General features: G+C 38.1%; 1 protein-coding gene across 2 annotated transcripts in view; it reads right to left on the reverse strand.

Moving 5' to 3' along the window:
* Positions 1-6,736: 6,736 nt before the first annotated feature.
* ALOX5AP (arachidonate 5-lipoxygenase activating protein) overlaps positions 6,737-23,874 on the reverse strand; it is a 42,468-nt gene continuing 25,330 nt past the window's right edge. The window contains exons 4-6 of one of the 2 annotated variants that reach the window (XM_074216109.1): positions 23,193-23,274; positions 16,306-16,438; positions 13,374-13,456 (exon numbers count right to left, since the gene is read on the reverse strand). In XM_074216109.1, the coding sequence (XP_074072210.1) occupies positions 16,312-16,438; positions 23,193-23,274 (209 nt within the window). In that variant the 3' untranslated portion in view covers positions 13,374-13,456; positions 16,306-16,311. Of the gene's footprint in view, positions 13,457-16,305; positions 16,439-23,192; positions 23,275-23,874 lie in introns of both variants that reach the window. The other variant, XM_074216108.1, reaches the window with a different exon arrangement.

The raw sequence follows: 23,874 nt of genomic DNA on the forward strand, positions 1-23,874 counted from the left end.
GCAGCCAATGCCATGACCTTTCTGGCACTGCAATGCCCCTGTGTTTACAGCATCTCTTAAAATCACATCACATCACATCACAATTACGTGCTGAAACTTTCAACATGCTATCATCACATCAAAATGGCTCACAGCCCTAGAAAGGCAGTTGGTATACAAGTCATCCCAAAGCATGAAGTCAATAAAACCAAAATATACATCAAGAGATTGGACTCTAAGTTTCTTGATGGATGAAATCTTTCCATATGACTTTACTTGTTATTTTAAAATTTTTGGTATTAAAAAAAAGTTAAGGAAATAGTGTGGTAGAAAGAATCAGTGGGCCTAAATTCAAATCTCATACTTGCCATGGAAAAAGTCACCCCATCTTATCTAGTCTGTATCTTTGTCTGTAAAATGAGTGGAATTGGCTATATAAGTTCTGAAGTTCCATCCCATCATAAAATCTATGATTTTAGAATTCTCATGGGATACTATAGGTTATGGAGAAATTCAATGATCTAGACATTTTTCTAGATTATCAATGTCAGCCAAGCAATGAGGATAACAGCTTTATTAGCTGCCACCTCATTCTGCTTCTGTGGAATACTCTCATTGGTGAGTTCTTTCCAGAATCACCATTTTGGGGAAGATTATTCCTCATTCTCCCCAGACTTAAACACCATGGTTCTACCATATTCTTCTTTCATTCCATCCCCTAATCCCTTCTTAGCTCCTTTCTTATGGACTGTCTTCCCCATTAGAATGTAAGCTCCTTGAGGGCAGGGTCTATCTTTCTGTTTTGGCTTGTAATTGTATCCTCAGAATTTATTAAAATTCCCTGACAGAGAGTAAGTGATTTTAAAATGTTAGGTGACTGATTGAATAGACTAGTGTGAGTCTAATTCTTACAAGCACAAGTTGCTACAGTAGAAATAATGGGAACCTTGATGAGGAATGATGGTTCCATTTTAGAATAATAGAGAATCAGTCAATCAGTACACATTTATTAATTACCTCCGGCGGAGCCAAGATGGCAACACCTCTCTTAGGTGCTCTCTCCATAATATTTCAAAAATTTTTAAATTATTAATTACCTGCTATGTCAGACACCAATACAAAGAAAGAAAAATCCCTACTCTCAAGGGGTTTGCATTCAAAAGCAACAAATGCATAAATTGGTATAGTCAGAGAAAATATAAAGAGGAAAATACATATAACTATAAAGATGTTAAATACAAGATTGTTGAGGGGGCACTAAAAATGGTGAAGATCATGACAATCCTGATATACTTCTGCTATTTAAGGTTTCCTGATCTTGACTTCATTTCATCTGGTTGTCTTCCCTTTTCCTTTCTTTTCTATTGTATTTCTAATTATTTCCCCACTTTGTCTTTTCCCATCCTTAATGGCTCAAAGTCTGTTATGTTTTGTTTTTCCAGTTATTTCAGTCCTGTCAGGTGCTTCATGACCCTATTTGGGGTCAGGTTGGCAGAGACTGCAGTGGTGCCATTTCCTTCTCAGCTTATTTAACAGACAAGGAAACTGAGGCAAACAGGATTAAGTGACTTGCCCAAGGTCACACAGTTAGTAATGTGTTGGAGGTGGAATTTGAACTCAGGAAGATTCCAAGTCCAGTGCTCTCTCCACAAATGCCATTTAACTGTCAAAGGGCTGTTTTGCCTCCCGTAGTAAGCATGCTCCTCTAACACAGTAATACCTCAAATACATCCAGTTGCCACTAGGACAGTGACCCTGAGCAAGTAACTTAACCCTTTTCTTGTCTTAGTGTTCTCATCTATAAAGTAGGTTTACAAATAGCACCTATGTCCCAGGGCTATTGTGAGAATCAAATGAGACCATATCACTTTTCAAATCTTAAAAGTTCTATCTAAATGCTGTCTATTGTTCTTATGCAAACTGAAAATACTTGACTGAATATTTTCAGTATGTGAATTATTCAGTACTCCTCTTTTTCAACCCTGTTCTATCTTCTCCATTACACTTTTAATTCAATGCTTCAAAATGTATTATGCACCTACAGTGTACAAGAGTTGTCTTCTCATTGACACTTCTAAGTGACTGAGGAAAGCAAAAGAGATAACTACCCAGTCAGCCTGGGTAAAGGAGGAGGACAGGAGGAAGTGGTTGCTGTGAGGTTCAGGAATTATCCATGATGGACCTGTTTCCTAATAACCCAGTTAATTAGAATGGAAAACCTACCCCATCTACTCACAAATTTTTCCTGTGGATTTTTTTTTCTCTTGCTGAAGATCCACAACCTCATTTTCATGTTAGAATTGATAACAAGCATCCAGCCTCACAAAAGTCAGTTTAATCAACTAGAACACTTCTTCTGTGTCACCAAGGCCAGTATACTAATAAGTTTAAATGCAATTAGCAAGGAGAAAAATATGCCAGCCATCAGAAGCCGCTTCCCAGGTAAGCATACAAATTTCCCATCAGTGGCCATGGCCCTCTCCCGGTTGCCATAGCACTAGTATTGGAGGACCTGCGTAGAACCAAGCTGTTGTCTGCCAAATGCCTGAGCCTTTGCCCTTCTGTTGATTGGCTGAGCAAATGTTTATTAGTTTCGATTCCAAGGAGATTTATGTTTCATTGTGTTCATTCAGTGATTTCTATTCTATTTTTAGCATCTTCAGTTTTGGAGGCAGCCTCTTCAACAACAAATACTTATTTCCATGAAAATCAGAGAGAAAAAAACTCATAAAATGAAAATTAAAGAAAAGAAGGGTGTTTACATTTTACATGATGCAAAAAAAAAACATTTGGACTTTAGAATCCAGAGAGAGAGATTTAAGTACCACTTACTGGTCCTTGGGTAAGTTGGCTATTGTGTTTCAATTTTAGTGTCTCATCTGTAAAATGGGAATGATAATTCTTATCCTCCCTTCCTCGTAGGATTGACGTGAGGATCAAATGACACAAAGAAAGCATAAAACTGTCCAGGATGTTGGGCTCTTGTCATTGCCACTGATTTTTTTTTTAGGTTTTTGCAGGGCAATGGGGTTAAGTGGCTTGCTCAAGGCCACACAGCTAGGTAATTATTAAGTGTCTGAGGCTGGATTTGAATCCAGGTACTCCTTGACTTCAGGGCCAGTGCTCTCCACTGCGTCACCTAGCCATCCCTTGCCACTGATTTTCTTGAAGTCTATCCAGATTACTTTTAAGTCTAGTTCTATGACCATGTGCTAATTTGCAAAAACTATTATTATACCCATGGCCTCTATCAGTATTTTTATAGAATTATAGATTTAGAATTGGAAAAGATCTTAGATTTTACAGATGAGGAACCAAAGCCCAGAGGGGTCAATTCATTTGTCCAGTGTTACACAGATACTAAAGTAGCAGAGCTAGGATCTAAAAACTAGCAGGGAGTAAGTTGGTAAATATTTAATAGTTTTCAAGAAGAAAAATAAAGCCATACATTGGATACAATTTAAGTTAAATGTTAACATTTTCTCCCTTACTTTCTTAAGACTAGACAGCCAACAAAACAATAAATCAAGCCCTGATTTGTTTACCAATTTCCAAGGTGTAAATGCTCACACTGAAAATTTGACGATTAATTCTAGTGAGCCAGTTCCTCTGCACTCAAATCCAGAACTATTTTCACAGCACTAAATTGCTTTTCTTTGTGCATCTCTGAACACAATTTGGGAGTGGAGTAGATTAGAGCTCCTGGGCCTAAAGAGGGGAAGACAAGTTCAAATTTCACCTCTGATGCTTCCAAACTGTGTTAACTTGGACAAGTCATCTAACTTATATGTGTGGGAGAGAAGTATTAGGCTGCCTACCAGACTGAAGAACTACTGAGCTATTGTGCAGACTCATTCTTGAATGCCTGGATAGTCTGCCGAGCAGAATCACTTTGATTGGAATTATCTGAGGAAGATGTTGAAGATCAGCTGGCAAGATAAGGTTCAGACCCTGAGGTCCTGTCTTAAGTTCAGCAGTTAGCATTCAAACTCTACTGGAGAGAATGCAACTTCAAATGGCTGACCATGTTGTTCAAATGTAAAACATACGTTTGCATAAAAGACTATTTTACAGAGAACTCCCATTAGACAAGTGTTCACACGGAGATCAGAAGAAGCAAAAGAAGGATACTCTCAGGTCTCTGAAACTTTGGTATCAATTGGGAGACAAAGGAGACACTAGCGCATGATCATCCAACATGGTGTGCCCACGTCAAAATAGGTACTGTGCTCTTTGAGCACAACAGAATCACAGTAGCTCAAAAGAAATATGAAATGCACAATTTAAAGACATCTCCTTTTTAAATGCTTATATAGACTAACCTTCTGAGCTCATACAGGTCTGGCAGCCAGTTGGACACATTGTAAAGTGACCCAGCATTGGGACATCAGTTTGGTCCTCTTCAAGAACAAAGGACAAACAAACCCAGAAAGTATGACTATAATTAACAAAACACTTTTCACACAAATAGAGTCAGATCTCAACAATTGGAACAACATCAAGTGCTCATAGTTAGACCCAGTTAATATAATAAAAATGACAATTTTACCCAAATTATATTTCTTATTCAGTGCCATACCAAACTACCAAAAAATTATTTTAAGGGTTAGAAAAAATAGTAACAAAATTCATTTGGAGCTACAAAAGGTCAAGAATATCAAGGGAATTGATGAACAAAATTACAAAGTTGTTCCAGATTTATGATCAAATAAGAAATAGAGAACATTATAAATTGCAAAATGAATGATTTTGACTATATTAAATTTAAAAGTTTTTGCACTAATAAAACCAATGCAGCCAAGATTAGAAGGAAAACAAAACTGGAAGATAATTTTCTAAGGTCTCATTTCTAAAATATAGAAATAATTGAATCAAATTTATAAGGTTACATGTCATTCCCCAATACCACTAAGTATCAGTCATCAAAACTGCCTGGTACTGGTTACAAAAATAATAGACCAGTAGATTAGAGTAGGTATAAAACAAACAGTAGTAAATGACTAAAGTAATCTATTTTTTGACAAACCCAAAGACATTAGTTTCTGGAAAGAGAACTCACTATCAACAAAAACTTCTGGGAACTGGAAAACAGCATGACAAAAACGAGGCATAGATCCACATCTCACACCCTATACCAAAATAAGGTCAAAATGGGTACAGGATTTAGGCATAAAGAGCGATACCATAGATAAATTAATAGAACAAAAAATACTCTATCTGATCTATGAAAAGGGATAAATTTATGACCAAACAAGAATTATAAACTGCAAAACAAATGATTTTGACTATATTAAATTGTACACTAATTTTGCACTAATAAAATCAATGCTGCCAAAATTAGAAGGAAAGTAGAAAGCTGGAAAACTTCAAGTCTCATTTCTAAAATATATAAAGAATTGCATCAAATTTATAAGATCACAAGTCATTCCCCAACTGATAAATGGTCAAAGGAAATGAACAGTTTTCAAATGAAGAAATTAAAGCTATATATAATCATATGAAAAATGCTCCAAATCACTATTGATTAGAGAAATGCAAATTAAAACAATGAGATATCATCTCACACCTATTAGATTAGTTCCAAAATATACATAGCAACTCTTTTTGTAGTGGCAAAGAATTGGAAATTGAGAAAATGTCCATTTATTGGGGAATGGCTAAACAAGTTATGGTACATGAATACTATGGAATATTATTGTTCTATAAGAAACCATGAGTATGGGGTGGCTAGGTGGCACAGTGGATTGAGCACCGGCTCTAGAGTCAGGAGTATCTAAGTTCAAATCCAGCCTCAGACACTTAATAATTACCTAGCTGTGTGGCCTTGGGCAAGCCACTTAATTCCATTTGCCTTGCAAAAACCTTAAAAAAAAAAAAAAAGAAAGAAACCAAGAGTGGTCAGACTCTAGAGAAGCATGGAATGACTTACGGGACCTGATACTGAGTGGTGGGAGTAGAATCAAGAGAACAATGTATACATCAACACCATTATGAGATAAACAACTTTGATGGAAGCAGCTCTTCTTGGCAATCCAGAGGGCTAGGACAACTATATTTGACTATTTGTGTACTACTATATTATCCCCAACCAGAAGAAGAAAAACAAAGCAAAACAAAACACTTAGGGGAAAAACCATCCTTCCTAATCTGGGAGACCTGTTTTGGATAACACCATCCACATCCAGAGGAAAAAATAATAACAATAAAACCACTGAATCTGAATGGATATTATATTTACTTTTTAAAAAACTTCTCTTTTGTTTTTCCTTTCAATCCCATGGTTTTCTTTCTTTTCCCTTGGTCCTAATTCCTCATACACATAGTGACTAATATATGGACTTGTATCTTTTGTATCTCTTTCCCTCAATCCTAATTTCTCATGCCAAAAATTGCTAATTTGTAAATATGTTTAACAAAATATGTATGTAAAATGCTAAACTGACTGTTCCCTGCTGAGAGTAGGGGAGTCGGAAAGGAGGGTGGAGGGAAATTTTGTAACATGGAAATATGCATGTACAAATGGATGAAAATACATAAAATGAATTATAAAATTTTTTAAAATATTCTATCTGCCAGATCTATGGAAAGGGGAGAGATTTATGACCAAATAAGAAATAGAGATCATTATAAATTGCAAAATGAATGATTTTAACTAAAATTTAAAAGATTTTGCACTAATAAAACCATTGCAGCCAAGATTAGAAGGAAAGATAAAAACTGAGAAATAATTTTCTAAGGTCTCATTTCTAAAATATAGAGAGAATTGAATCAAATTGATAAGGTTACATGTCATTCCCCAATTGATAAATGGTCAAAAGATATAAACAGTTTTCAAATGAAGAAATTAAAACCATAGATAATCATGTGAAAATTTCTCCAAATCATTATTAATTAGAGAAATGCAAATTAAAACAACTATGAGGTACCACCTCCCACCTATCAAATTGGTTAACATGACAAAAGGAGAAATGATCAATATGTGAGAGGGTGTGGGAAGATTGGGACATTGATGCACTGTTGGTGGAGCTGTGAACTAATCCAACCATTCTGTAGAGCAATAAGGAACTATGCCCAAAGAGCAATAAAACTAATCATATCTTTTGACCCAGAAATACCAATAGTAGATCTATATCCCAAAGAAATCATAAAAAAGGGAAAAGTCCCACATGTTCAAAAATTTTATAGCAGCTTTTTTTGAAGTGGCAAAGAATTGGAAAATGAAGGGATGCTCATCAATTGGGAAACAGCAGAACAAGTCATATGGTATATGAATGCTATGGAGTACTATTGTTCTATAAGAAACAATGAATGGTCAGACTCTAGAGAAGAATGAAAAGAATTACATGAACTGATACTGAGCAAAGGGAGTAGAAACAAGAGAATATTGTACATATTAACAGCAACAATGTGAACTGATCTCTCTCAGTGATCCAAAGATCTAGGACAACCCTAGGAGACCTGTTTTGGACAACACCATCCACATCCAGAGAAAAAATGTTAGCAACAATAAAACCACTGAATCTGAATGGATACTATATTCACTTTTTTTACAAACTTCTCTTTTGTTTTTCCTTTCGATCCCATGGTTTTCTTTCTTTTTCCTTGGTCCTAATTCCTCATGCACATAATGACAAATACATGGACTTGCTGAACATGTGTGCACATGTACAACTTTTACCTGACTATGTGCCACTGGGGTGGGGGAATGAGAGGGTGATGGAAAACTGGGAAAATGTGCAACTTGTGAATACACAGATGAATGAAAGTTGAAAGGCTTTCATGATATGTAGTTAAAAAATTTTTTTTAAAAAAAGAACAGCCACTTAACCTTGTTGGCCTTGCAAAAAAAAAAAACCTAAAAAAAAAGACAAAGAACAAACAGCAATTTGTCTGAGTTTCCTCATTTGTGAATTTGGCATAACAATAGACTCTATTCCCAGGATTGTTGGATGGAGCAAATGTTTATAAAATGGTAGAGTTTCTGGCACATGATAGGTATAACATAAATGCTAGAGATGATGATGGTGTGGTGCATGGTAGTGGGGTGTGGTGATGATTATTATTACATTTATCTGTGGCTGTTCTTAGAGTCTCCTTAATCCTTCCTATGAGAGCCAGAAGGAATTGGGGGTAAGGAGGAAAGGGGAAAGGGAATCCTCAAGCTGGGTATCTCACCTTGAATTTTTCTGTAAAAGGCAAAAAGAACAATTTCTAAAGGCATTTACTTTGTAATACTTACCATTGCAGCATCTAAGCATTTAGGCAATGAGGATAAGAAAAAAGGAGAATAAACTTCTCTTGGGAACCTAGGTCTAGCCAGATTTTTAATTTGGCGAACAGCTCTGCAGAATTGAACAGAAACACCTTATCTAAACATTTTGATAAGAATAAAGCCCTAAGCTAATACGCAGTGGAGTGCTTGGCTTTCTGGTGATTCCATTTATAAAACAGCTCCACAAGCTGTTTCTCTGTACACATATGCAGATAACCTTAGTCTCTAGGGTGACAGGGAAAATGATATTTTAATAACACTACACAGTCGTGATCAGAAATACTGAAAGAAACGCTGAAATGATCACATGGTAATCTTCAAACAATTAATTACTTGGCTTGCTTAGGCAAGACCAGTTTGCTGGTCTGTATTCATGTTCTAAAGCATGCTTCTCAACATTGGAAACAGGATATTATACCCCAAAGTAAGTACTCAGGCCAGGGCTTCTCAATTATTGCTGATGTAAGGTGGCAATGTCAGAGAGCTGACTATCCAGGGCTATCTGCCATCATGATGTTTGGTCACACACACACACACACACACACACACACACACACACACACACACAGCAAACACAATCATATAAGGAGGACCAAGGCAGAATGACATGAATAGAGTTATATTGTCCCAAGGATAATGGACAAGACCCTGGAGGAAGCACATACCAGTGATAATTCCAAGAATATACAGTGATTACTGCCTCCCCAGAAGAGGGGGGGCAGAGGGTATCTTTTGTAGATTCTGGGAGTGACCTGTGTGCCAGGTCAAATTCACTTATCCCCTGGGCAGCTAGGTGGCACAGTAGATAGAGAACTAGCCAGGGAGTCAGGAACACCTGAGTTCCAATGTGGCCTCAGACATTTAATACTTACTAGCAGTGTGACTTTGGTCAAGTTACTTAACTCCATTTCCCAAAAAAAAAAAAAAGAATTACTATGCCCAAAAGGCAATAAAAATGTGCATGCCCTTTGAACCAGCAATACCACTACTGGATCAATCCCCTGAAGAGATCATACAAAAGGGTAAAAACATCACTTGTACAAAAGTATTCATAGGAGCTCTGTTTGTAGTGGCAAAGAATTGGAAATCGAGGTAATGTCCATCAATTGGTGCATGGCTGAAGAAACTGTGGCATATGTATGTTATGGAACACTATTGTTCTATTAGAAACCAGGAATTCAGAAAAGCCTGGAAGAATTTACATGAGGTGATGCTGAGAAAGATGAGCAGAACCAAAAGAACATTGTACACCCTAACAGCAACATGGGGGTGGTGTTCAACCTTAATAGATTCGCTCACTCCATTAGTGCAACAATCAGGGACAATTTTAGAGTATCTGTGATAGAGTACCATCTGTATCCAGAGAAAGAACTATGGGGTGTAAACAAAATGTCTTATGTACTACATAATTTTGCTGTTTCTAATATTTTATTTTATCCTTAAGGAAACGATCTCTCTCCCAACACATTTAATTTTGATCAATGTATAGCATGGAAACAATATAAAGATTATCAGAGGGGTGGCTAGGTGGCTAGTAGATAGAGCATCAGCCCTGGAGTCAGGAGTATCTGAGTTCAAATCTGGCCTCAGACACTTAATAATTACCTAGCTGTGTGGCCTTAGGCAAGCCACTTAACCTCATTGCCTTGCCAAAAAAAAAGATTATCAGACTGCCTTCTGTGGGGGGATGAGGGGATGGAGGAAGTTGTAAAATTCAAAACCTTATAGAAAATGATAGGTAGAAACTACTATTATATATAATTGAAAAATGAATAAAATATTAATAAAATTTTTTAAAAAGAATTATAATTATCCCTTCAACATCACTGGGAATAGTAGGGTGCACTTGAGTTAAGAGTGCAGTATCACCTTGATCTGGAAAATCTGTGTTAAATTTTTTGGCCATTCCTTCACACCAAAAAAGAAGTCTGAATTTTTTTCTTTTTCTTGTATGGAGAATTTATAGAGAAGAGATTCTTATTCTAAAAATTGGGTTTAAGTATTTGGTCATAGGTTCTATGTCATTTGCTGATCTTCTTGGGTCATCTGTGCCTTGCACAAAACTCCCCCCAAATTTCCATTTTATTTCTTATGCCAATCTGCAATATATTGAAACCATGATGATGAAAGTCACAATGAGGAAGGGATAATGCTATTATGGTTTCTGAGGTGATGTGCCCTGTTTGACTTGTTTTTATTCGCTCTGGGAAAGTGAACTAGCAAAGAGATTATAGGAAGAACATCCAATGACCTGCCCTTCCATCGGAAACCTGAGACTGACTTTAGGTGATTCATTTAGCACCCCTAGGAAGATGACTCCCCGGATAGATATGGGGAGAGCAGTTTTGATAGAATGGTATAATTAATAAGAGTCCTGAATTTTGAAGTAAGAAGATCTAGATTCAAATCCCACATCAGTTATGTGATAGAGGGTATTCCTTTTGTGCAGGGTGTGAATTATATAGCCACTGAGGTTCCTTCTCTTTCAAAATCTGTGATTCTGATAGTGAATAAGTCACTTAAACTTCTAAGCCTCATTGTTTTTCCTCTATAAAAGGAAGTAGTTGGGCTAAGGACTCTTTTGGCTCTAGATCTGTGATTCTGAGTATGTGATTAGGGGCATGGTGTGGGATTGCCAGCCTATAAAGGATAATGAGCTATGCTAGGCCTGAGTCACCTTAGTTAAGGATTAGGGTAGAAAAAAACATGGGTGCCACTCAGTCTGAGACTGAGTAGATTAAGAAATCTAATTACCTGACCCTGTTGTATTTTTTTACATAGGAATTTGTATTTGCTTTATTTTTTCCCCTTGTGAATAAATCTAGGAAAAGATGCTGTCTGGATTAAGTGGATATGGGGTAGAAAAAGAAAGTAAAGGCTAGAACTAGATTCCATGGTATTGCAAGAGAATGGCTAAGATGGCAAGTTGAAAGGGACCATAAATATCATGCCATCCAATTGCTTTATTTTACAGATGAAGAAACCCAAGTCCAGGAGTAATTGAGTGACTTGCCAAGGCATGCAAGTGGCAAGGAGCAAAGCCAAGATTTGAACCCAGGAAGTCAACCTTATCACTAAACCAACACAACCATGTTGTTATTTGTTGAGTCACCTCAATCATGTCTTGAGTGGTTTACCACTTCCTTCTCCAATTTATTTTACAGATAAAGAAATGGAGGCTAACAGGATTAAGTGACTAGTAAGTATCTGAGGTCAGATTTGAACTCAGGGAAATGAGTCTTTCCTATCCATTCTATCCACAGCTCTATTCACTGTGCCATCTATGCACTAAAGAAATCATATTTCAGATGAACCAATGCAGATTTGGAGTTTGAACTGGGGAAGGACTGACTGATACTCTCATCATTAGTTTCAGCTTTTTCTTCATGAAGTTCTTTATAGATAACCAGTCAATCAATAAACATATATTAAATATTTACTAAGTGCCAGGGATGCCAAAAGAGAAAAAAAAAATTCATTACTTCCCTCAAGGAGCTCACGCTTTAGGTCTCTGTAAAAAGAATCACAAATTCTCCCTTATCATCCAGGACTGAAGAGGCATTCTCTATCCTGGTCAGAAACTTTTCATATCTTAAAAGTTCTGAACTTAAGCTACTCTTCTCTTTTATGGGTAGAGTACTTCTAGAACCCCTAAGTTTTCCTGCACTCTATCATCCACACCTAATATTACAATACCAAACTTCTTTATCTAAGGTATTTCTCCTCCTGATCAGTTATGGCTTTGTGAACTAGCCTCTGATTCATACTAGTTGTGTGACACTTCAACCTCAGCTACCTCAGTTTCCTCATCTGTTAAATGAAAATAATAATAGTACTTTCCTCACAGGGTTGTTGTAAAGAAAAAAGTGCTTTGCAAACCTTAACTATAACTGGTGATAGATACACCAGGGGGAAATACACCAAAACAGGGGTCAGATTCAATAGCATTAGGATAAAAACTACTAACCCTCAGGGGTACCCCAAGAATCCTGAATGGAATATGGCAGCCTCTTGGCTATAACTAAACCTGGCAATTCTAGAAGTTGAGATCAGTACTCTCAAGAGTTCATGAGGATTGTAAATGAATGGCTGGAATAGCTTTGGTTCTTTATTACTGACATATTTCTTCTATGTTAGTTAAGTATTGTCTTTATGAATAAAAAAGTGAATAATCCCTTTCCTCCAGGAGCTCACATTCTAAATTTGGCAGACAAGATATACAAGAGAGTTCAACTTCATGGTGGATGGAAAGGCCTGATGGCCACTGGGGGTTAATGGAAAGTCAGATGGGGCTGCCCAGATGCTTGGAGGACAGAGAGGCAAAACAGGTGGCAAGACCTAGTGGCTCTCCACCTTATTGGAAGAATTGTATTAATGACTCCCAGTCTTAAAGGATTGTCTTGGAGATTCCCTACTCCACCTAATTTGAGTAACTATGTGCAACTGAAGGTATATGGAGGGGGCTAAATAAGGGTAGGTCATGGCCACCAAGAAGGGTAGAGTGAGCCTAAGAGTCAGAGTTGCATTAGGAGGAGTGAGTTCCCTCCTGTTGGAATGGGAATGGAGAGGAAGGACATCTCTCATTGAAGGGAAGGTTGGGAGGAAGGGATCCCTGAAATATTTGCTTTCTTGGATGCCCTTGGATTGGGTTGGTGAAGAAGGAAATTTCCCCTCATAGCCTGGCCCTTTGGTGCTTGGTTGGGATAAGTTCACAGCCTTATGAACTCTCCAACTTTGTATACATGCTCAAAGATAAAACTCAACCACCAAATATGAGCATATCTTGTTTTATTAAAGAAAATGTTCTAGCAACACAATAAGGCATACAATATCAGGATAACTCAAAGACTGTGGAGAACGTATCTGAAGATCCAAAGTGTTACCCCAGCCATTCTCAGCTGATTCTAAATCCTTTTCTTCCACGAAGACCAGGAAGTCATCTGATTTACAGTCATACAAAGAGGGGGGTCATAAAGGGTTGAATTACCATAGTTTCAATGCATCAATTAGCTGAGACCAACAACTCCATGCTCAGGACAGAATTAGGGAATAAGAAGCAGTGGGGAGATGGTGGTAGTTATTGTCTTTATGTAGTTTTCAAAATCACTTCCAAAAAGAAGGACAAGGTAATAGTTGAAGATACCGGCAACAGACATGAGGAAGAGGAAGAATATGATGCGTTTCCCAAAGATGTAGCCAGGTGTGCTGGAAAAGAGAGAGAGAGAGGAAGAAGGAATATGGATGCAGAACCAGTATAAACAATCCAACAAAACATGTTGTGACTTGGGGAACTTGGGGTTTAAATTGTAGCTCAAAGAATTTTTGATTTGATTCATAGTAAAGATGCTTATGTCTCAAGTATCATCACTTAATAATCTCATTTTATAAGCAAATTCAAGAAACCCAGACCTCTATTTGTCTGTATTGAGTTCCCCATTGCCGAATAAATGCCCTCATCAATCTATTATATTTCGGAAACTATTGAACTGGTTTGTTTTGTGTCCCCCACCTTCTGTTGTCCCATGTCTTTCTTAATGCTGCCTTCTCAAGGACATGGAACAAAGGAGGAATGGATTCACAATGACCCTTTTACTAATCAGGTTCCCTTACTAAAGATTAGAAATAGAATTAGCTTATTGAGGTTTTTTCTGGGGCTGTCTTCTTTCTCAAAGAAAGCCAATAAGGGTGGCCCAGGGATCTATATGTATCATGAGATATTTTAAGTACCTCTGTGTTATAACTGATGGCTCAAATGAGCCAATAAAGCTTGTTAAAACTAAAAGGTGCTCCAGCATCTAAAGGGATAATCTATTCTCCTCTGGCTGCACAGGAATAACTCATCTTCCCATTAATGAGGGCTAGGCACATATCAGTGGCAGAATAGACCTTCCTCTAAAAAGTATGCAGGAGAGAGACATTTCAGTACATTCATATACCTCTTACCAGGACTATAAATCCTTAGACTGTCCAAGCAGAGCATCAGTCTGGGTCAGGAAGAAATTTCCCCACTAACTTATGAACGCATAATTGGGTTATTGAGACTGCCTTAGCCACATTTATTCCCCTTTTCCAAACTCTTCCATGACTTTCTTTAACCATGTCTATATCTAGTTGTCCCCACAAAGCTTGGCAGGGTTAAATCCATTTAGAGAGTTCAACCTGAATCTGCCTTTGAAAGAATTTAACACTACACAACATCCATGGGCAAATAATATTTTGCTTTCCTCTTTCCATTGCCCTCTAATTTATTTGTGAATTTGATTCTTTTTCAAATAAAGTTTTTGATGCCTTTTTCATTTAATATCACAGGGGTTTTCTTTTTTTTTTTTTGAAGAATACACAAAACAATTTTATTACAATCTTGTTTAACAATCTATACTTTTAATATTAATCCTTCATTTTCAAAGAAGACCATGACATCAGGGAGATGATGCCATGACAAGCTCATGAATTGGATTTGAGGCGGGGAGGCCTGTGCTAAGTCACCAGTCTCAATTTCTCCTCCAGACTCATCTGGGTCCATTGTCCAGGTATGAATCAGGATGACTAGAGATGATCCTGGATGTGGGGCAATCAGGATTAAGTAATTTACTCTAGTTCACACAGCTAGTAAGTGTCAGAGGTAGGTTTTGAACTCATGTCCTCCTGATTCCAAGGCCAGTGCTCTATCCACTGTGCCACCTAGCTGCCCTAATCCATACTTTTAAAATTGCACAAATAAATTTTGGAGTTCATAGACAATTCTATTTTAAATTCTGATATACTCGTGTTAATTTCTAAGTTAATTAAAAGAAGTTATTTTTAAAAGGGCACAGATGAAAGGCAAGGAAATTCACTTCTATTTTACATTGATCAGATCATGTTTTAACTATTCTTTTCTGGCAACACTTTTAAAAGAAAAGTTGACAAAATGGAGTATGATCATCAAGGGGCAAGAAAGAACCAAATCAAATCAGCATACTTATTCACTACTAGTATGGTTGTATGTTGATACAACCATTCCAGAAATCAATTAGAAACCATGTGAAAAAATTACCAAACTGATTATAACCCTTAATGTGGCAATTCCAGTAGATCCCCATATATAGCAAAATTTAGAATCTTTTTTTAGCAGCAAATGCAAAACAAATACTCACTGAATGGGGAATAGTTGCATGAATTGTGATTTGAGTATGTAACAGTATTATTGAACCAAAAGAAATGAATATAATGAATTTAGAGAAACTTGGGAAGACTTGTATGAAGAGAAGAAATAAAATCCAAAGAACAATATACACAAATACAATGATCTAACAGAAGATAACACTAAAATAATCCAGAATAAATGAAATAATCACAATTGTTTCCCAATGAGTGCACAATGGAGCACATCTTTTTCCCTTTGGTAGAGTAGTGGTGAACTATCAACTGATTTTGCTAAATTAAAACCTCTCTACTCAAGGTGATCAAAACAGAACTCACTAACTTTGATTTGAGGGACTGCCATCATCCTTTCAGTCACTTAAGGTTCCCAAATCAGGTGTCACCTCCAACTTCCCTCTCTGACCCAGCACCTCCCATCTAATTAGTGCCAATTCTACTTTCTCCTAGTATTTCTCCTATACATCCTCTTTTCTGCTTTTTGGTTTGAGCTCTCCTGTGGATGGGTGACCTTTAAACATTATACAATATACATTGTATTTATGTAATAGACTTATTTACATCCATACCCAGTATCTAATTTCTATAATATATAAAATGGTATATGTATATTACCAAGGCAGAAAGCCTTCTTGTGTGGGTCCAGCAGCAGACTCTGTGCCAGTTGTCCAAGGACTAGCCTTGCTTTTTTATTTTTGTTTTTGTTTTTAGGGTTTTTTTGCAAGGCAAATGGGGTTAAGTGGCTTGCCCAAGGTCACACAGCTAGGTAATTATTAAGTGTCTGAGGCAGGATTTGAATTCAGGTACTCCTGACTCCAGGGCAGGTGTTCTATCCACTGTACCACCTAGCCACCCCTAACTAGCCTTGTTTGACAAGGGTCATTACCACCCTCTTTGAATACAGAGACACTCACATGCTTTTATTTATTTTGGTCACATGCTAAGTGTGGAGAGATTGTGTTCATTATCAGTGGAAGGAAGAGCAGATTACTTCGAATGAAAAGCAGGGACATTCCAGTGGAACAAACAATCGGACCAGGGCCTGGACTGAGTGAGCATAGAACACAAGAACAAAGGCAAAGTCTGAAGTAAATGGTCAGTTTATCCAAATTAGTCCCTCCTCAATCACCCCTCCAGTCCCCTTCTACACTGAACAGTGGTAAGTTCACACCCCTTAGTAGAATAGCACTGGATTCTAGTTTTGGTTAGAATTTATTAGAGAAGCCATAGCTTCCCTTGGCTCAGACCAAATAATCCATTACTTTTTAATATTTTTATTATTTGATTGATTCTTGGTTGATTTAAAAATAATTAATTTTCAATTTTTGATTGCTAATTTATTATTTTTAACAAATATATTTATGATAAAGAAAAACAAAAAAAAAAGTTAAGTAAAACCAGAGGACACAGTGATAGCACCTGACAGCATATTACTCCAGACCAAAGACCCCATCACCACCACCACTTCTCCATCAAAAGGACAGGGGCACATTTCTTCTCTTCTCCAGAGTTGATTTGCTATTTTTATGATACAATTGTCTGTTTGATTTTGTGTAATTTTTTTCATTTATTTTACTTCAATCACTTAATCCCTCTGACCCTAAGTTTACTTATTCATAAAAAAGGAGTCCATTTTAGCCCTAAATCTGTGATGTTAGGAAGGGAAGGGGAGGGGAGGGGGAGGGGAAGGGAAGGGAAGGGGAGGGGAGGGGAGGGGAGGGAAGGGAAGGGAAGGGAAGGAGAGGGGAGGGAGGAAACAAGAATTTATTAATCAATCAATAAACATGCCAGGCACTCTGCCAAGCACTGGGAATACAAAAAAAATAGTAAAAGGGAAGGGAAGGGAAGGGAAGGGAAGGGAAGGGAAGGGAAGGGAAGGGAAGGGAAGGGAAGGGAAGGGAAGGGAAGGAGAGGGGAGGGGAGGAAACAAGCATTTATTAATCAATCAATAAACATGCCAGGCACTCTGCCAAGCACTGGGAATACAAAAAAAAATAGTAAAAGACAACCCCTGCCCTCAAGACCTTATAGTCTAAAATAGGGAAATACATACAAACAAATATACACAAATCAAGTTATATGCAGGACAAATGGGAAATTGTTAACACAGGAAAGGCACTGGAATTAAGAGGATTAGGAAAATAAACATTTTTTAAATTTTTAAAAAAGAGGATTAGGGAAAGTTTCCCATAGAAGGCAGGATTTTATTTAGGATTTAAAGGAAGTCAGGAGGGTCAATATTTGGAATGGAGAAAGGAGAGCATTCCAGACATGGGGGACAGTCATAGAAAATATCCAGAGCCAAGAGATGGAGTATCTTGTTTGTGGAACAACCAGGAAGCCAATGTCACTGAAGAGTATGAGTCAGGGAACAAGGTATAAGATGATTGGAAAGTCAAGAGGGAGCTAGGCTATGAAGGACTTTGAATGCCCAAAAGAGTATATTATATTGTTCCTGGAAGCAATAGGAAGCCACTGTGCTTATTGGGGAATGGAGGGGAAGAATGACATGATTGAATCTAAGCTTTAGGAAAAATCACTTTAGTGGCTAAATGGAGAATGGATTGGATTGGGGAGAGACTTGAGGCAGACCCACCAATAGACTCTCCCAATTGCCCAGGTGCAAGGTGATGAGGGTCTGCACTAGAGAGGTGACAGTGTCAGAAGAGAGAAAGGAGCTTATTTGAGGGATATTGCAAAGATGACATCAACAAACTTTGGTAACAGACTCAATATAGGAGGTGATAGACAGAAAGGAATCTAGGATGATTCCTAGGTTGTGAGCTTGAAGGACTGGAAGGATGGTGTTTCCCCTCTATAAATAATAGAGTCCTGCAGGATACCTATTGGATCTTATCTGGATGAGGATCCAGCAGATGAGACAGAGAGGGAGCAGGTAGATGAGAGAATAGCAGGGAGGAAAGAGCCATCAACAGTGTCAAAGGCTGCAGAGAGATAAGGGAGAATGAGGACTGAGATAAGGCCACTGGATTTGGCAACTAAGAGATCATTAGTAACTTTGGAGTTAGCAGCTTTAGTGGAATAAGGTCAGAAGTCAGATTGTAAGGGGCTAAGAAGAGAGTCAAGAGAAAAAGAGGAAGCATCTATTATAAATGGCTTTGGGGGGAGTTTAGTTATAAAGAACAGAAGAGATGTAGGATAATTTTCTATCCTCTTCCACTCCTACCCTCAGACTAGGGAGCTCCAATATATGTATTGATGTATTCTCTCAGATACCCTCATCGTTCAGTTCTTCAACCTGTTCACTTCCCATGATCTACTCCTCCACCCCACCTCAGTCACACAAAAAGATTGCAGGGATGACAGGGAGGGCAATCTGTTGGAGGAGATGGGGTGGAATGAGAACTTCAACAAGTAGAGGGGATAGCCTCAGAAAAGTGAGTAAGACCACTTCATCATATGAAAGAGGGTGGAGGAGGTGATGGTATCAAAAGGCACCTGAATGATAAGAGACGAGGAAAGGGGAAAAGAAAAAGCTCATGGTGGAAGACCTTTATTTTTTCTGGGGGAGGGGGAGCTCTGGAGGGGGAGAGTTTAAGGAGAAATGAACAGGTTTAAAAGAGTGCTATGGAGAGTAGGATGGTGAGTTGATACAACAGGTATAGTAGAATTGCCTAGCATCAATGAGGGCCTAGTCAAGGTTTTATAACATAAATTTGTAGTGGACTCAGTCAGAATTGTTGCATAATTTTCTCTACCCTCATTCAGAAACATGTTTAGGCATGAAGATAAGGAATGATGGATGTGATCCAAGACTGAGGCTTGACTGGACTTGCTGCTAGTACTGGAAAGGGAGAGCAGGGAAGCTATGACACCAAGGAGAGGCCAAGATTCAATGATTGCTAGAAATGGAAGGAATGGAAAAGGAAAAGATTTAAGATGGAGGGAAGTTTGTTGTCTCTGTAACAGGCATTCCAGAGAGCAAGGGGGGGAAGGGCTGGGCAGAGTAGGGATAAAACTTTGGAGTAAGAAGATTGAGAGGACTAGGAATGAGGAATCTAGTGGTAAGGGGTGAGAAGTGGGATTTGTATACTGACTTATAGGAGCTCATTGTCACCAGAATGTGAAGTTTGTGACCAGGAGTGAGAATGTTAATCACTGATTGGAGATGTCATTCTTCTACCTTCAAAGGTGAAGCAGAACATGGGAAACCTGAAGTTGAAGGGAGGGATGCTCTTCTTTATCCTGGAGATCCTCTACATCCTAGCTGGGAGACTGGACTAGCAGAAGGTAGAGAGATACCTGGTGCTGCTACAGATGGAAGTGATTGCTTAGGGTAGATGGAAGGTACCCAGTCTCCTCACAACATATTGTGAGATGGAAGTCTCAGGGCTCCAGTGCACCTGAGGCCTGAGGGTCTGAGAACCTCCAAATGCTATGCAAATTTTAGAAAGATTATCTCACTGGATGCTCACAACAACTCTGTGAAGTAGGCACTATTGTTATCCCTGTTTTAATGTCCAGGAAACTGAGACAAACAGGATCTCATAGTAAGTGTCTGAGGCTGCATTTGAACTCAGGTCTTCTTGACTCCAGGTCCAACAGTCTGTCTTCTGAATCACTCACCTCTCTCTGACAGTAAATTGGGAGACACAATTGTTAAATTTTGCCTAGGGAACAAAAATGCCTTGTCCCATCTCTGGCTTAAGGGAGTTTAGTTTTTGAGATCGCTTTCAGGTTGCATAGTCTTTGATTGAGTTACTAGGTCTGTGACTGATATACCAATTGCCTTCCTTCTAGCTGCACATGCAAAATAAAATACTAAAATGTGTCTTGAAATGGATTCAGACTACTTTGACTCTTACTTTTTAGCTGAATTAGTGCTAAAAGAAGGTAGGGAAGTATAATGGAAAGGACCTGGACTGGAAGTCAAGATCCCTGGGTTTTAAGCCCAAATCTTCTAAGAATTTGAGCATCACTTAATCTCTCCAGACCTCACTTTCCAGTTATAGTACATTATTTCTTAAATCTCTTCCCACTCTAGCATTCTATTCAATTCTAATTAGGAAAAGGTCACATGAGCATGATGACTACTTCTGCAAGGTAAGCAACCAGACTAATGAAAGCAGATTTCCTATGGATATCTCCCCAAGGAGGGGAATCATCGGCTTCCACATTCAAACATACATACACACACACACACACACACACACACACACACACTTACATACAATCACATTCACACATACAAACATATATACACAATCATACTCACACATACAGACACACACATATACTCATACACACAGAGATTATAGAAGAAGGTAAATATTTCCCATGAATCCCAGAAAGTCACAACATGGTCCAAAAGCTGAAAAGCCATAGCCAAGGTGAAATTCAAACATAGTAATAACAGTTCACATTTACAGGAAACTTGGTTTACCATGAATTTTCCTCCCTAATAATCTTGGGAGACAGGACACATTAGCATCATGATCCTCAGCTTACAAAGGAGAAAAATTAAGCTAGAAAAGTTACACAAGTGCCCAAGGTTACACAGCTAGTGAATGGCAGTCCCAGGTCTAGAATCCTTCTTCACTTCCCTGATGCTCTAACAGCAGCAGTTGAAGGCTACTACTATCTGAATATAAAATTACATTGACTTTAGTGGAGTGATGCTACAGGAGAACACAGATAAAAGAACGGAGGGGGTGAAGAAGAGTCAAAGCAGTAGTAGTGACAGTTAGTCTCAACAAGGAAGGCAGGGGTCCATCTCTGCCTCCCAGTTACTTAGACCCTGGCAGATGCCTCTGGGTGCTAAGGGCAGCCTCCTGAGCATTTGGTGTGTTCCCCTTGAAAGTATAATAATCACTTGTTCGAAGAGGCAGCTAGGTGGCTGTGTGACCTTGGTCAAGTCATTTAACCCTGTTTGCCTCCGTTTCTTCATCTATAAAGCCAGAGAAGGAAACGGCAAACCATTCCAGTATCTTAAGCCAAGAAAACCCCAAATGGAATCATAGAGAGTTGAATATAAATGAACAATTACTAGGTTCTAGGTAGACCAGCTCAATTGTGATGAGAGTAATTGCAGCTGTTAGATTTCACATCTGCTTTGGTCTACAAATTGGTCAGAATAGCGCAGGAAACAGTGTGATATTTGAAAAAAGTGCTGGATTTGGAAAGAAGAGGTCCTTGGGTTCAAGTCTCACATCTGCCATTTATCAGCTATGTGACCTTGGTCAATTCTCTGAATCTATCTAAGCCTCAGTTTCCTCATTTGTAAAAAAGAGAGTAATTAGTTGCTTCACAAGGTGATTGTAATAATTCAATGAGATAGTGAAGGTTCTTTATAACTAGAGGGTCTCATGTTATTTTAGGTTTTTATAATTATCCTTTCTCACTACGGTTTATTACCATGACTTCTATTCAGCTCCCCTGAAGACTTATTACAAAAATGAATGGAACACAAATCGCATGCTTTGACTCTCATTGTGCTCTTGGAGCTCAAGAGAAATCCGTGGAAGAACAACAGTATTAACAACTGACATTTATGTTGGAGGCTCCAAAACACACAGCATACACAATCCCCTATAGGCCACACGTTTTTACCCCCATTTTATAATTGAGAAAACCTGGGCTCACTTAAGTTGTTTGCCCAAGACTGTGATGGGGAGAGGGAGGAAACATCAGAACCAAGATTCAAATCTAGGACTTGTGACTCCAGATTCTGTTCTATTTTCACTATAGTATCCTTCCCACAAAAGAAGGAGCAAGTGATTGATTCTAAGGGGGCAGTGGCAAAAGATATGGGGTAGGGAAGAACTGGAAGGGGAGGAGGATGTTGGAGAATAATCATATCCCTAAGAGTGCTTTAAAACTTTCTATTTGATACTCAAATCACACATAATCAGAATCATAAAAGATTCCTAGTTCTTTATACCAACTCTAATGTTGTTAAATTTTTTCTATTCATCAGATCTAAATATGTCTCTTTGCCATTGACACCTGTTGGTTCTCTTTCTGCCTCTATGGGGTCAAGTAGAACGAATACAATCATAATAGAACTAGAATTGCAAAGAACCTTGGAAATAATCTAAATCAAGTCTAATTGTATCTCTCACTACACTCTATTTTGCAGCTCACCATTGCATTTAAGCAACATTTTTCCATATAATTATTTAAGTTTGAGATTTAGCCTCCCTCTAGACTGTAAGCCTTATGAGGGCAAGGATAGTTTTAGTATCTAAACTTTGTATATTCTCTGGCACTTAGTGTAGAGTTAGGATTCAAACTCAACATGCTAGACTCCAAATCCAATACTCTTTCCATGGCCTACATATGAATGTTGGAAAGAGAAGATGAAGGAAGGAAGGAAGGAAGGAAGGAAGGAAGGAAGAAGGGGAAAAAAAGGAAAGAGAGAGGGAAGGAGGAAGGGAAGGAGGAAGGGAAGGAAGGAGCCACTGGGTGATATAGTAGATAAGAGCACTGGACCTGGTGTCAGGAATATCTGAGTTCAAATTCAGTCTAAAATCCTTAACCCTGTTTGCTTCAGTTTCTTCATCTATAAAATGACCTGAAGAAGGAAATGACCAATGCAGAGTCTTTTTCAAGAAAACCCCAAAAGGGATCATGAAGACTTGAACATGACTGTAATTACTGAACAACAACAGGTGATTAATAAGGGTTTGAAGATTTTAGGAGTAGTAATGCTATTCAATCACTCTATTCACATGTTTTCAGGTCCTAGACAGTTTGGTGGTCACAGTTGAAACCTTTTCTGAATAATCACCAGCCCAACATTAATTACTCCAGTGTTTCCCAACCAGTCCCACTGACCCACCTCTGTGTCCTTTCTCCTAGATAACCTACAAAGTATTTTTGCCTCACAAACAGGTACATCAGTCCAGCAAAGGCAGCAGGAACTAAATGGGAAAAACAAAAAAGAAAAAATGTTAGGAAATGCTTTTTTATTAAATACTTTCAGCCAATCCTGGGAAGAAAGATACTCTGTTAATAAAAAAAAAAAATCAAAGTTGTGTAATGCAAGTGACAAGAACCCTGGAAAGCAGATTTGAAGTGCATGTTGCAGAAGAAGAAAGTTATGGAACTATCAACAAGACCTTAGGGGCTCTAGAGATTTATCACCCCACTTCTTAAGCAATACCCAAATGACCAAACCATCCTAAGTGGAGTTTAGAGACCTTTAGGTAGCCTTGCCCAATGTTGAAAATCCTGTGGGAGATTGACCCAAAAGTAGTATCCAATTTGTTTGCTGAGGTTTTTTTTCAGGTCCAAAATTCCATAAAAATATCAGCCTATGTGATTGTGGTGCTTTTAAAGATTTTAAAAGTACTAGAAAGCACTCTCATATCTGACCTAAGAAATATAAGGTTTATGCTACTTGCTAAGGTTTCAAATAGAGCACTGTTTCTCCTGTAATCATAGATTGTCAATTTGGAAGATAATTCCAAAAGTCATGGAGTCCAACCTTAATCCAAAGAATGACTTTGCTGGACAACATC

Source organism: Macrotis lagotis, chromosome 1 (assembly GCF_037893015.1).
Source record: "Macrotis lagotis isolate mMagLag1 chromosome 1, bilby.v1.9.chrom.fasta, whole genome shotgun sequence".
Lineage (NCBI taxonomy): Eukaryota > Metazoa > Chordata > Mammalia > Peramelemorphia > Peramelidae > Macrotis > Macrotis lagotis.